This window comes from Chionomys nivalis, chromosome 7 (assembly GCF_950005125.1).
Source record: "Chionomys nivalis chromosome 7, mChiNiv1.1, whole genome shotgun sequence".
Classification (NCBI taxonomy): Eukaryota; Metazoa; Chordata; class Mammalia; order Rodentia; family Cricetidae; genus Chionomys; species Chionomys nivalis.
This window is the reverse complement of record NC_080092.1, coordinates 36,953,095-36,967,958: the sequence shown is the minus strand read 5'-3', so window position 1 is coordinate 36,967,958 and position 14,864 is coordinate 36,953,095. Positions and strand designations below refer to the sequence as shown.

General features: G+C 48.2%; 1 protein-coding gene across 2 annotated transcripts in view; it reads left to right on the top strand.

Annotated features, from left to right (window-relative positions):
- Anxa6 (annexin A6) overlaps window positions 1-13,086 on the top strand; it is a 54,315-nt gene extending 41,229 nt beyond the window's left edge. The window contains exons 21-26 of one of the 2 annotated variants that reach the window (XM_057773273.1): window positions 3,338-3,355; window positions 4,176-4,269; window positions 5,195-5,290; window positions 7,103-7,161; window positions 8,697-8,819; window positions 10,703-13,086. In XM_057773273.1, coding sequence (XP_057629256.1) covers window positions 3,338-3,355; window positions 4,176-4,269; window positions 5,195-5,290; window positions 7,103-7,161; window positions 8,697-8,819; window positions 10,703-10,762 — 450 coding nt within the window. In that variant the 3' untranslated portion in view covers window positions 10,763-13,086. The remainder of the gene's footprint in view (window positions 1-3,337; window positions 3,356-4,175; window positions 4,270-5,194; window positions 5,291-7,102; window positions 7,162-8,696; window positions 8,820-10,702) is intronic. The other variant, XM_057773274.1, reaches the window with a different exon arrangement.
- The last annotated feature ends 1,778 nt before the right edge of the window (window positions 13,087-14,864 follow it).

Sequence of the window (14,864 nt, the reverse complement as noted above, 5' to 3'; positions counted from 1 at the left end):
GCAATCCCTAGGGTAGCCTGACAAAACTGAAATTGCAAAATTAGGCACACCCCAGCAGTGAGAGGAGCTGAGGCCGGAAGAGCAGGAGCCTAGCCTCAGCTCCGGGAGGCCCTGTTTCCAAAAGAACAACATAAAACCCAACAACCCCCAAGCCCTTGTTACAGAGTTTAGAAGGGGCGCCCTGTGTTGAGCAGGCATTAATGCTCCTCTGTGTACCATCTTGTTTTTCCTGCGGAGAAAAGAAGCCTTAACAGGCCCACAGTTTCTGAGTGGCTTCAGTTTGATTGGCACTCAGGTCCACCTGACTCCAATCTGGCTTATACAATACCCTCTAGGACCAGCACCATCATCTCCCATACAGTTCCTTGCTCAAGAAACCATGGCCCAGTTGCCCAATCCTACTCTGGAATTACAATGTCAGAAGCTCCAGGATCCCAGTCAAAAGATGTTTTCAATTATATACAAGTACATTCATAGGCGCTAACCATGGGTAACCCCACCATCGTTTACTGAGCCCACATTTCACACACACACCCAGCAGGTATTTATTTAGTATTTGTGAGCATCCTCATGGTGTAGCAGAGGGGCTTTTGATTTTAGATTTCACCAGCATCCGTTCTCTAGGGAATGCGGCTGCCTGGTACCTGGTCTGCCTTGGGTACTAGTGGGGCAGTGGTGGTCCTGGCCCAGCAACTGCTTTGCAAGAGAAGGAGAGAGAGAGAAGCAGGGTAGAGGCAGTGGAGGGATCCTTTGAACCAGAGCCCTGCATTGACAGAGGCTCGGCAGCTTCTCCGTGAATAAGGCGCAGATCCTGGTACAGCATCAGCTCAGTTTCTGACAACTAGCAAGGTTTTATCTCTTTAGAAAATAGAGCTAAAGGAAAAAAACCTACCCCCCATAGTCATCACTTAATATAGTTATTCAAATTGGCCTTTCTTTTTGTATATACAAATAGTTTCCTGCTTATAGCAGTTGAAATAAGATGGGCAGAATAAACCTCTCCTGTAAGTCCAACAGAGGCTCCCTGCAAGTTCAAGCCCAACCTGTTTTGCATAGTGAGTTTCAGGACTCAATCAAAAGCACTATTGAAAGAAAGAAGCGGGAAGGAAGCGGCCTATAGCAGCTTTCAAAGCCAGTTCTCCCTCCCACTTTACCAAGGCAGGGTCTCTCCTGTCTCTGGCCTTGCAAGCTTTCTCCAGCTCTCACTGGAGTGTTGGGACTACAGATGTGTGCGTGCACACGCACACACACACACACACACACACACACACACACACCGTGTGAGCTCCGGGAATCAAACTCAGCAGGTGCTCCTGGCAAGTGCTTTGGCTGAATCCTCTCCCCGGCTCAGTTAGTCATTCTTCCGTGGCATCCAATGCATTCACACTGCACAGCCATCGCTGCTGCCCCGCCCCCAACCGCTCTTCTTTTAACAAAACTGAAACTCTGAGCCCATGAGCTAGTGGTTCCTCGTTTCCTCTCCCTCCACCCCAGAACAGCCTGCCTTCTGTCTCTGGATTTGACCCCTCTGCAAACATCACTTTAGGGACTTGTGTGCTTGTAGCTGGCTTACTTCACTCCACACAATGCCCCCCATGACTCAACGAGGTGATTGAAAGTATTAAAAGCCCCGAATAGCCCATAAGCCTTAAACGAGGATCATCACTGCTTGACATTTAAAGCAAAATGAAATTAAGTATTTCTGCAATGGGGAATATGATCGTAAAATTCCAGGGTGGGTAAAGGAGCTGCCTGACTCTGGCCTCATGCAGTAGACACTTGAGAGCCACATCATCCATGTATGTACCTCCTGGTGACTATGAGTATCGTTTTCATCTAGATAAAAGAAGCACCAGTATATACAATACATATGCACATATGGACTTATGTAAATCATATAGAGAAGTCTTGTTTTTATGATGCTGTAGTTCACACCCAGGGCCTTAGAGCTTTTCCACTATCTCAGTCTTAACTTTTTTTTTTTAAATGTGTGTGTTTCCTTGAGTGCATAAATGCAGTGCCTGCAGAGGCCAGAAGAGGGCAGCTTCTCCCCTGGAGCTGAGGTTATGGGCAATTGTAAGCCACCTAGCGTGGGTGCTGAGCACCAAACTCAAGTCCTCTGATAGAGCGGTGCCTGCTCTTATCCACAGAACTTTCTTTCCAACCCCCTTAGTCTTTTTTAAAGCTCCGTGGGACCTTGAACATAGTGGCATCTTCTGTATTCCCATAATTCAGAAGGCCAAGGCAGGATTGCTGGGCATTTAAGGCCTACCTGGGCTACTATAGAATGACACATTGTCTACAAAGAGAAGAAGGAAAGAAGCCAGGTGTGGTGGTGCACACTTGTAATCCCAGCACTCGAGAAGCAGAGGCAGGCAGATCTCTGTGAGTTCCAGTCCAGTCTGGTCTACCTAGTGGGTTCCTGGCCAGTCAGGGCTACATAGTGAAACCTTGTCTCAAAACTAAATATAAAGACTAGAATCTTGGTCTGTGCAGGAGAATACGATGGTTGGCAGGATGCTGGGAAAAGGACTAAGGTGACAGTTCAGGCGCATGGAGACTAGCTGGATTTATTCCCAGACATTCTGGGTTAGAGCATCTTGGCTCACAAAAGTCCTGGCCACAATGTCTGCTCCACAAGCTGTTCTTAAGGAGAGTGCTTGTAGTGCCCCCCTATGCTGCATGCCCGTGACTCCCAGACCTCAGCTGTCCTGCCTTTCTGTCTGTGACCTGGGGAGCTAAGGTGACAGAGCCGGATACTGATTCACTCCAGAGAATCTGTGCCTGTCCTGTCCCCTGCCCAGTGGCTCTGTAGGCTAGTGAAGGGGGCTTTCCTTCTTCCAGATGTCATACAAGCTGGGGCCTGCAGGCTATTCTCGGGTACTGGGTATAAAGGGTGTCATTCCCCTTCTGGGGAGCTACATTTTAACTAGTCTCAATGGGGGGGCGGGGGGGGGGGGGCGGAACACACCTTTAATCCCAGCACCTGGGAGACAGGGCAGGCAGATCTGTGAGTCTGAGCACAGCCTGGTCTACTGAGTGAGTTCCAGGACAGCCAGGGTTACACAGAGAAACCCTGTCTCAGAAAAACCAAACACAACGCACACACAAAACTCAAAACCAAACAAATTCCCAGGCCTGTCTTCTGCTCTGAGTTCTAGCCCAGAGGATAGAGGAAGGCGATATCCCTCTCAGTCCTTCACTGTGACCCTGGGGTCTCTCGGGACCTCTGCCACTCTGAGCTAGGCCTTGGGGCTCCAGGGTCCTCTGGCCAGTCACTCCGGCCTCTGACTCTTGCCTCCCCTCTCTCCCTCCTCTCTCTCCTCCCCACTCTCAGGTTGCTGCTGAGATCTTGGTGAGTGTTCTGTTCTTCACGGGGATGTGCCAGCTTCTGAGTCAGCCCTGCTGTGCTGGCGCTGGGCTGAGTGGGGCAGGACTTGGCAATGTCTGGGACCCTCCCTCACGGCTTCTCTCTCTCCCCTTCCGGGCCTTTCAAGGACCCTGTTAGTTTAAAAAGGAACAAGTGTGATGGTGCACGATCATAATCCCAGCACTTGGCAAGAGGAGGTAGGAGGATCGGGAGTTCAAGGCCAGCCTGGGCTACACGAGACCCTGACTTAAAAATGGGAGTTGGGAGCAAAGCTAGTGTTTCCCAAGTTTTGGCCATTCATCCATTCCTCTCGGGCCTGCTCTGTGCTGTATAATCACCAGCAATGATTGCTACCTGTAAACTGGCTCGTCTTAATTTTAAAAGTGAGTTTTTAAAAGAGAATGCAAATAGGGTCATAGCTGGCTAGGGCATCTTTGTGGAAACTTATGTGGTAGAATACAAATTTGTTTGCCCTTGACCCCAACTGGGGGAAACTGGCTAGGACATTTTTGCTTGCTCACACAAGTGTCCATGCTCCCCAGAGGGATTGTGTGGTGACTGGGTAGGAGGACCAAGTCCCTGTACCCATCTCCAGCCCCATTTCTAGGTCCTGAGGACTTCAAAGAGGGATGGAATGACCACTGTGCTTGAGTTGAGGAGAGAGGGGACCAACCTCAATCTCCTTGAATAGTTAGTCTTATCTCCCCCCCGCCCCCTCCTGCTCTGAGCCTCAGCAGAGACAGTTGGTACTAACCATGGCTTCTCATGTCTCCCCCTAAATCCTTGCCCTAACTGGGCTCTGCAGGAAATAGCAGACACTCCCAGCGGAGACAAAACGTCCTTGGAGACTCGCTTCATGACGGTCCTGTGCACCCGTAGCTATCCCCACCTCCGCAGAGGTGAGCCTGCAGGAGCCCCACCCCTTCCAGTGTGGTAGTGGGAGCCCCAAATCTGACCTGAACCTCCTAGCCCTCTGTGAAGAGCAGAACAGCTAAGTGCCTAATTCTTTCTTCTCACTCCAGTGGTAGAATGGTAGGGGACTCCAGAGCCCTAGGCTGTCCTTAGCTAACTTCCTTCCCTGCCTTACCAAAGCAGGTAGAATACCTAGGATAAGGAAAGACCAGCCAATTTCACCTCAGAAACGTGTAGTATTAAGGATGCTGAGGTGCGCTGTCGCGGTCCATTGGTGATGCCAGGAACAAAGCAGAGAGGGGTGAGGGTGGCACAGAACAGAACCACAGCTGTGTGCAGTGGCAATCCCGAAGTCCCCTGTCACTGAGACTTTTGCTGTCTCGCATGCATCTGCTCAGTATCTTTCAGTACTCAGATGCCTTGACCCCAGCCCCCCACTTACTAGCTATGTGGCTGAGCAGATGACTGGGTCTTTGTGCCTTAATCCCCTTATCTAAGAATTGGGGTTTTAGTTGTACCTCCCACGGTTGCTAGGATACCAAACCTACAATAAACATAAAGTAGTCACCCTGTACAGGGCACATAGAGCCTCCTGGGTGTCATTTTGATTATTATATAGTAAGCGCCATCCCAGCCTGTCAGGGAATAAGAGGGAACCCAGAGAGGAAGGCCTCCTTGGGTGGTCCGGGCATAGTTCCTTTTACACATCAGGCTGGGATAACAGAACTCCCAAGACCTGGGACTGTTGGCCAGACCTGGAGGTGATGATATAGCCTAGTTGGCTCCAAGCTTTAGGACAGCCCTGAGACCAGAACCTACCTGTCACTCCAGCCCTATCCAATGAACATGCATGGGATAGGTCAGGTGACTCCCCCAGCTGGCGTTCACCTCCCCCTCTTTCCTCTTGGCCAGTCTTCCAGGAGTTCATCAAGATGACCAACTATGACATAGAGCACGTCATCAAGAAGGAGATGTCTGGGGATGTCAAGGACGCATTTGTGGCCATCGGTAATTGGCAGGCACCAGGGGAAGGGGCTGGGGCATTCCTAGGAAGGTAGGCAGACTCCCTAGAGGAATGTAGCTTTAGCATCAACCTGTGCTGCTGTTACCAGGGACTCAACACTGTCTCAGATCTCCTCCCCTGCCAAGGTATGATAGTGGGGGGCAGCCTGAGGACATCTTCAAGGCTTTGGGGACAGGGTGAGAAAAGGGGCTTTCCAGGGAAAGGACCAGGAGAAGGGTAGTGCTCTGCAGGAGTGTGTGTGTGTGTGTGTGTGTGTGGTGTGTGTGTTGTATATATTTATATCAATGTATATATTTATATCTATGTGTATATATATATATGTATATATATATATACCACTCATGAGACACCATATATATGTCCATGAGATTCACAAGATATATATGCATAGTGTGTAAAATGCATTCATTCACAGGGTCCACAGTGCATGTATGCACTGGACACATGTTAAACGTGTTCTCTCATACCACATTCTGCCACTGAGCTACCTCCTTTCTCTGGGATCTTTAGTTTTTTGTTACATTTTATTATTTATTTTGTGTGTGTGTACACATAAATACATGTATACAGGTATATGCGTACCATAGCATGCATGTGGAGGTCAGAGGAAAACTTTAGGAATGTGGTTCTCTCTACTATGTGGGTCCGGGGATTGAACTCAAGTCCTTAGGCTTGGTTTCAAGTACGTTAGCCTGCTGAGCCAGCTCACAGCCCAAAGATCTTGACTTGGAAAAGGTCTCTTTCCCTTTGGGATCTCATTTCTTGCTGTGTGACTATGTGTGCATACAAAGCTAAGCATGATATTGCATCCCGTGTATTCCTTATTGTACCAGCAGGTGGCGATAGAAGGCTTTCAGATTCTGTCAACTACAAAATGCATCTTGAATTTCAGGAATTCTGAAATGTGGAGAAGTATTTCTAGATTAGATAAATGGAGGTGTTGCTTACAACGGCTCTTTATCACCGAGAGTGACACCAGACAGGCAGGACAGCACAGTGACTGAAAGCTGGGGAGCTAAGTAAGATCTGCCCCTTGGTTGTTGTGTGTCCCCGGGCAGAACACAGGACCTGCCTCAGTTTCTGCACTCTGTGACAGGATGTGAAAACTGGTCTTTCTACCCAGTCCTCAAGTGGCACGGAAGTTGCTAATCCCAGACACACTCCCCACCCCCGCTCAGAATGTCTCTAGGATCTAGAGTGGAGTCTAAAACTCAGGTGTTTGGAGGTTTTGGTTTTGTTTTAGGTAATTTTTTGTGACGTGTGTGTGTGTGTGCCACATATTTGTGATAACTTGTGAAATCCAGAAGAAGTTGTCATATCTCCTGGGACTGAAGTTAATAGGCAGTTGTAAGTGACCCAAAGGACATAACGGGAACAAAACTTGAGTCCTTTGGAAGAGCAAAAAGTGCTCTTATCCACTAAGCTCTCTCTCCAGACCCGGAAATTCAGTTTTTAACCATCTTTTCACGTGCTTTTAATGTACTAAAAATTGGTGGCCTGCGTTCAGTATCCTTGAGAGCTTAAATCCCATTTACATATTCTGCTGACCTCAGTCAGCTTCAAGCATCTGCACTGTAGGAAAAATGCAACACGTGACAGAGTGAGAGATGAACATAGGGACAAAAAAGGGAGAAGCATTGTGGAGGGGTGTAAAACACCTTCGAGCGTGGAAGGTTAGCAATGGTCTGCAGACCCAGAAGGTTGGTTGCAGTAGACAGAGGCAAGCCCTGCCCAGGGTCTGAGCAACACACAGCCTCTGACCAGACTCCCTGCTTCTCTCCTCTCTTCCCCTACAGTCCAGAGTGTCAAGAACAAGCCTCTCTTCTTTGCTGACAAACTGTACAAGTCCATGAAGGTATGGCATCTGACCTGTTTATGAACACTGTCTTTCCCAAACCTACAGGCACAGATGTGCGCCATCCCCCAGATGAGGACTTCAGGCTGCTGTTTTCCCATTTTGCTGTTTATCAACATCTGCCTTTGGCCCAAAGATAGCCTTTCTCAATCAAGGGTGATTTTCGTGCCCCTCCCCCCAGGGATATTTGTGATATCCAGACAAATTTCTGGTTGCCAAATCTTAAAAGAGTTTTGCTGTTGGCATCTGGTGGGAGTGACCAGGGATGTTAATATACCCTGTTGTATACAAGATAGATCCCTAGATCAAAGAATGATTCAACCCAAATGCTTGAGAACTCACTACATGCCAAGGCCGGAGCCTTGTGTCCACGTCTAACCACAGTTGACACCATGGGAGTTCTGTGGGCCCATGGTAACCCCCTTATTTCCTAGAAGAACAAAGAGCAGTACAGGGCAGTTAAAGTTGGCCCCATGTCTGTATACCTGATGAATGGCAGAGCTGGAAGGAGAGGGAGCTCTGGTGCTCACATATTCCAGGTCCTGTGTCAGTTTCTAAGACTTCTGTAACACATTTTCACAAACTGAATGAATGCAATCTCTGATGGTTCTAAAATCAAGGCAATGGCAAGGTCAGTTCTTTCCTATCTTACCCTTCCCATTCTTCCCCTGCCTCCTGGGGGCTGCCAGGAACCCCTTGTGTGTCTTGGGTTTGGCTGCATCACTCCAGCCTCTGCCTTCATCTTCATGTGTATGCCTGTGTCCCTTAGATGCCACCCAGAGGGTTTAGGGCCCTAATCCAACATGACATCATTTTAATCCCTTACAATGGTATGATAATTAATTTTCCATCTCCATGCTACAATATTTGGGAGGGAAATCAAATTAAAGGATGAAAAAAAAAAAGGATTTGGGCTCACAGTTTCCGAGGCTTCAATCCATAGTTTTCTAGTTCATTGCTTTTGAGTCTATGATAATGTAGAATGTGGTGTCAGGGAGGAGGGCGTGGCAGAGCAGAGCTTCTCACTTCCTGGTAGCCTGGAGCAGAGAGGGAGGAAGGGACTAGGGACAAAGGATATCCTCTGACACCCCCAGGACTTACTTCACCCTTGCCACTTCCCAGCAATACCATCAGATTGTATGTGCATCAGTGCACTGACCTGTCGAGGAAGTCAGAAACCTTAAGACCCACTTCCCCAAATCTCTAGCTCTGAACACTGCACTGGCGACCAGGCCTGCAGTGCATGAATTTGGGAAAGGATACAGCCTCCGAACCACAACGACACAAAGACTCTGTTCCCAAGGTTACGTCCTGACGCTCCAGCAGAATGTGAGCTTTAGCAGGGCCCACTCAGCCCACACAGACCATCCGCGCCTCTCTGTCTGGCCAAGGGAGTCTGAGTTGTCTGTGGAAGATAGTGATAAAATAACCTCCCCTGGTTTGGGAAGGCAGAAGCGACAGGCAGGCAGACATCTGTTGACCTAGCTCTCCCTCTCCCTCATGCCCCATGTATCTCTCCTTCTTGACTCCCCCAGGGTGCTGGCACAGATGAGAAGACCCTCACCAGGGTGATGGTCTCCCGGAGTGAGATAGATCTGTTAAACATTCGGAGGGAATTCATTGAGAAATACGACAAGTCTCTACACCAGGTCATTGAGGTAAGAGAAGGGGTTCAGTGGACTTTTGGATTACTGTGTGATTTGGGGAACTGCTAAATGAAGACCTGCCTCATGTTTTCACTATGAAAATATTTCTTTTATTTTATGTGTATGTGGTTGCCTACATGCCTATAGGCATGTCTGAGGCATGCCTGGTGCCCATAGAATTCAGAAGAAGGTGACAGGTCTCCTGTCACTGGAACTGCAGAGAGTTGTGAGTTGCCATAGGTTCTGGGAACCAAGTGTGGGTCCTGTGCAAGAGCAGCAAGTGTTTTTAACAACTAAACCATCTGTCCAGCCCCTAGGTTTTTGCTTCTTATAGTTTTATTAAAGTATAGTTTACAGGCTGGTCAGGTGGTAACAGGTTACCAATGCTAACTGTGTTGCCAACCATACTAAAGTTTTGTTTATATACCACAAAATTGACCCTTTTTTAAGAATACAACTCAGCCGGGCTGTGATGGCGCATGCCTTTAATCCCAGCACTTGGAAGGCAGAAGTAGGAGGATTTCTGTGAGTTCAAGGCCAGCCTGGTCTACAAAGCGAGTTCCAGGAGAGGCTCCAAAGCCACAGAGAAACACTGTCTCAAGAAACAAAAAAAAAAAAAAGAATACAATTCAATATTCATTTTTTATTTATTGGTAGTGGGGACTGAAGCACTTGCTAAGTATATATACACTGTACCACTGAACCACTGAGCTATAACACCAACCCTTCTTAAGAAATCGCTCATTAAGCCAGGTGTGGTGGCACATGCCTTAATCCCAGCACTCAGGAGGCAGAGGAAGGCAGGTCCCTGAGTCTGAGGCTAGCCTCAACTCATTCTGGTCTACAAGAGTGTCTTCCAGGATAGCCAGGGCAACAGAGAGAAACCCTGTCTCAGAAAACAAAAAACAAGAAAAGAAAAAAAAAAGAAATTTCTTATTTTGAGACAGGGACACTGTGTTGCCCAGGCTAGCCTTAAGGTCGCTCTGTAGCCCAAGCTGATGTTGAACCTGCCTTCCTCTTGCCTCCACCCCCTATTGGCTGGTATTACAAGGGTGTGCCACCATACCTGGTTCCTATAGGACTAGGAATCAAATCCAGAACTTCGTGCTTGGCAAACAAGAGGTCTAACTGAGTCACATCCCTAGGCCTTCTTTGAAGGCTCTGGTTTGTTTATTTGATGTCGTACTCTGAATTGAGGCTAGGGCTTCATGCATCCTAAGCACGCACACTACCAATGAGCTGTATTCCCAGCTCAGAATATAGCCAAGCATCCTGTAATCTGAAAGTAGTGATAGATCAAGGTCATTCTTGATTATGTAGTGATTTTGAGGCCAACTTGTGCTATGTGAGACCTTGTCTCCAAAACCAAAAACATTATAAAGTAAGAGAAGCCCCTTCTCAATGAGGATAGGTGCCAGTAGGGAGAGACTGGCTTCCTGACTACAGACAGACCCCTATGATGTCTCAGAGTAAGTGGTGCTTACCAGTGTGTTGCTGGCCTGAGCCTTGGTGCAGTGTGGCTCTCTCAGATGATGGCCATAAAACAGTGGGCATCAAGGGCTGAGGAATTTGCCTAACTTCGTGAGAGACAAGCTGGAGGCCTCGGGCTGTTCAGTGGGAAGCTGCAGGGCTGAATGGCCAGGAGATCTGGGATGGCAGATGGGATCCAATCTGCTCTCCAAAGGAGAGGAAGCACCGATGCTCTGTAGCTCTTCAGGGTCAGATTCTAAATGGCCAATTCCTAGGGGTACCGGGCCTGTGTCTGGAGAGGTCTCTCTGGCCTTGGCACAGCAACTCTGTTGGTGACAGATTCTAGGCTGATGGCCACTAGGAGGCTGGGGTATTTAGACCAGAATTATTCTTTTCTTACAAATCTGCTTTCTCTGCCCTTCCAGGGTGACACCTCTGGAGACTTCCTGAAGGCTTTACTTGCTCTCTGTGGTGGGGAGGACTAGAGCTACCCGTCTTAGCGGCCCCTCTGCCGAGTAGCAGCACCAGCCACCGTGACCTGACCAAGCCATCGTTCCAGCTGCAGAGACTAAGGAAGGAGGGGTGAGGGGTGGAGCTGGACTACCATTCAGCTGGGGCTCTCTCTAGCCATGAAGGGTCCCTGGCGGTCCCTTCTGTTATCCCTCCTGCTTGTGGCTGGAGAATCACAAATCACAGCCCTATATCACGCTCACCCCTGTTCCCCTCTACCTCCTCCTCAGCCCTCCCTAGCTTCTGTCCCTTGACATAATCCCTGCCCTGATTCAAGCTTTGTCACATCTCAAAACATACCAAGCCTCTGTCTATAAAATGAGTGATGTGTATACTTTGGGGAAGGGGGGCTATGGTGGCTGGTGCCAGGCAAGCATTCTGGGATAAAGGAGATAGATTAGTCTTCCCCCACTGCTAAAGCACTGAGGTAGGAACTTCCATGCCCAGGTTTCACTTTGTGTCTACGATACCCTGGGCTTCAGACCTTGGGCCCATCCCTTCCCTTCTCTGGCCTCGGTTTTGTTATTTACAAAATGAGAGACCAAAATATCTTGGCTTCCCTTCTAACCCCGACCTTCTGGGCTGAGCCTGCAGCTTGAATCTTATTCTTTGTTTTACAAAGGGAAGAAACAGGGCGAAGGAGATCATTCACGTAAGCAAGTTCTGTGCAAGCGTGAGGACCTGAATTCACTCTCCAAAACCCATATAAAAAAGCTGGGTACCCGCAAAGCACAGTGGTGCGCGCCTTTAAAGCCAGCACTAAGGAGGCAGAGGCAGGCGGAGCTCTGTGGGTTCAAGGCCAGCCTGGTCTACACAGCAAGGTCAGGCCAGCCAGGGATCTACAGAAAGACCCTACGTGAAAACAAGTATATATTGTGTATTTATAACCCCAGTGCCGAAAGATGGAGACTGGAGGACCATGGACCTTCACCTCCTCCTGCCTCTTGGGAAGATACGGCGTGGGAGCTTGCTGTAAACCCGGCAAGTCCCAGCCTCCCTGGGCTTCTGGTCCCCCGTCCTTGCTCCCTGAATGCCCTCCCCTTACAACCAACCCGTACTTCCTCTCTGACATCCTCAAGGACACATGCCATTAGTAGATCTTCTAGAGCAGTGGGCGGGCAGAGATAAGCCACAGGGCTCAGCAGCAGCTTCTCTGTCCATCTTCCCCGAGCCACCTTCTGTTCTGCACTTGGATCTGAGATTTTTCAGGGACTGTAATGGGAGGCTGTCTATTTGGCTGGCCCATGGAGGTTATTGCACTCAGGGTGTTGATGGTAGAAGCTGTCCACGTGGACAATTGGGAGATTCTGAGTCTGGTCTTTTGTCATTCCCTTACTGGGTGACCTTGCAGCCATTATCCATTGACCTCACTGGGCCTCAGTTTTCCCATTTGTGTAGTGAAGGGTTGGATACATGAGTCTGAAACAACAACAGCAAAACCCCATTTACTTGTCAGATCTCTTCCCTTCTTCCAACAGGCAGGAGTCCAGGTGCCTTGGAGGGTCAGCTAAGAGTGTTTTGAGGTATTTGCCCAATTTAATAATTAGCAAAATGGCTAATGGTTTTTGGAGTCAGATTTTTTATCAGTGTTGTGAACTGCAGCCTCTTTGAACCTCCGTTTGCTTGCCTGTCACATGGGCCCCCAGTTCTTCTCAGCCTTTGTGGGAAGCCAGTGAGACAGTCCCTGAAGCGGTTCACCGAGCACCTACGTGGCATGAAGGCAGCAGTTGTCACCCTCTGCCTTGAGCCAGGCTCAGTGGCAGGAGCTAAGAACTGATTCCATGATGTCTCTGAGTTTGAACCTCAAGAAGTGGGGCAGCCTTGGATCATAGAGACACCCAAGCCGAGGAAGAAAGACGCCCTAATAGACATGTGTAAAGCTGCTTACTATGGCCAGCTCTGATCTCAGAACTTAGGAAGCCGAGGCAGGAGGTGAGCCTAGGCTCTATACCAAGACCCCCATCTTAAAATAGAAATGGAGCTGAAGGGATGGTTCAGCAGGTAATGGGGTGTGTGTGTGTGTGTGTGTGTGTGTGTGTGTGTGTGTGTGTGTATTTGTGAAAACCTAAATCCAAATCTCCAACATATGATAAAAAAAAAAATAAAAGCTGTGTATGGGGGCTGGGAGAGATGGCTCAGTGGTTAGGAACAATGGCTGCTTCTCAAAACCAGCTAGAATTTCAGTTCCAGCAGAGCCAATGCCCTCTTCTGTCTTCAGACCCCAAGCATGAAGTGGTACGTGAACACACACAGGCAAAACCCTCCTACACAAGAAATAAAAATAATGTTTTACAAAGCAGTTTCTGGCTGTGAATTCCTGTAACTCCAGGTGGGAGGAAAGAGAAAGTGAGGAAAGAATGATGACTGGGCCCCAGGTTCCCTGCCCTGGGGGAGAGAACGGGCCTGGAATACTCCTCTGACCAATTAAAAGTTTTTTAATTGCGGGCTGGAGAGATGGCTCAGTGGTTAAGAGCATTGCCTGCTCTTCCAAAGGTCCTGAGTTCAATTCCCAGCAACCACATGGTGGCTCACAACCATCTGTAAAGAGGTCTGGCGCCCTCTTCTGGCCTTCAGGCATACACAGACAGACATACAGACAGAATATTGTATACATAATAAATAAATAAATATTTAAAAAAAAAGTTTTTTAATTGCATATATGTGCATCCATATGTTAAGTATTTCAAAGGGAAATGAGCTAGGGAAAAAAGCAAAGGAACGTGAGGGCTAGGAGAGAGGAGACCCCCCCAACAAGGCAATCACAAAAAATGCTGTGGGAACTAGGAATGAAAACAGCTGAGCCCAGTGTTTACGTCGAGGAAGGCATATTTCTGTGCCTCTGCATTCATCCTCTCCTCTGTCTCCAGCTGAGGAGTGTCGCCCTTCAAGGATTGCTCATAAGAGAGAGGATTTCAGTGTTTATAGGGTGAAGTGGTTATGACAGAAATGGAAGTTTGCATCCAGTTCCAGAGGGCCTGAAATGTCAGGATTTTCCTGGATTCCAGGAAAGTCTGTAAGAGTTATGGGCATGGGAGTGGTGAGGTATCCTTGTGCGTGAAAAGCATGCCTTTCTGTCTGTCTGTCTGTCTGTCTTTCTTTCTTTCTTTCTTTCTCTTCTTTCTTTTTTTCTTGTTTCTTTTTCTTCTTTCCTTTTCTTTTTCTTTCTTTCTTTGTTTCTTCCTCTTCTTTCCTTTCTTTTTTTTCTTTCTTTCTTTCTTTCTTTCTTTCTTCCTTACTCCCTTCCTCCTCCCCTCCCTCCCCCCTTTCTTTTTTTCTTGAAGCTGGGTCTCATGATGTAGCCCAGGCTGGCCTCAAACTTTCACGGAAATGGAGATAACCTGATCCTCCTGCCTCTGCCCCAGAGTGCTGGATTACAGGCATAGATCACCAACTCCGACAAGCTGTACTTACATAGAAGTCAGCCATTCTGAAATCTTAAACAGCTTGTTCATTAATAATTATTCATTCATTCATGAGCTTAAACTTTCTGATACCTGCTGTGTACCATGCTGAGTGCTGGGAGCTAGAGCTATGAATGCTGGGAGCTAGAGCTGTGAACGGTGATGGCTCCAATCCTTACAGGGCTTCAGTGAGTGCCTCTTCTGTGTGAGTCTCTCCACAACAGCACTGGAGATTGTTCTCCTGGCCCAGGCTCAAGGTACAAAAGTGATGGGGGTTAAATTAAAAGGGAAGCCACAGCAGTTCAAACTATCACTGTCTCAGAGTAGGAGATGGGGAGGATGCTTTGAGGTTCTAGGTGCAGATGGTGCCTCAGAAATTCTCACCTCCCTCAGTGAATACGGAGAGGAAGCGCTTGTCCATCACAGGAGTTTGAATGGAGTTTGAACCTCCATGGTCTGGGGTTCTAATAAACACCCCATGCCTTCTAGCATCTAAGTCACCCTCTGAGATGAGCTTCAAGGCTGGAGTCTCCTTCCCTCTGGGTCCTCGTTGTTCTTTTTTGCCGTTTGTTTTTATTTTATGCGTTGAGTTGGGGAGTACTTACATGTACGTATGTGAATCATACATACATGCTTGTCCCCTCAGACACCAGAAGAGGACACTAGAGCCCCTGGA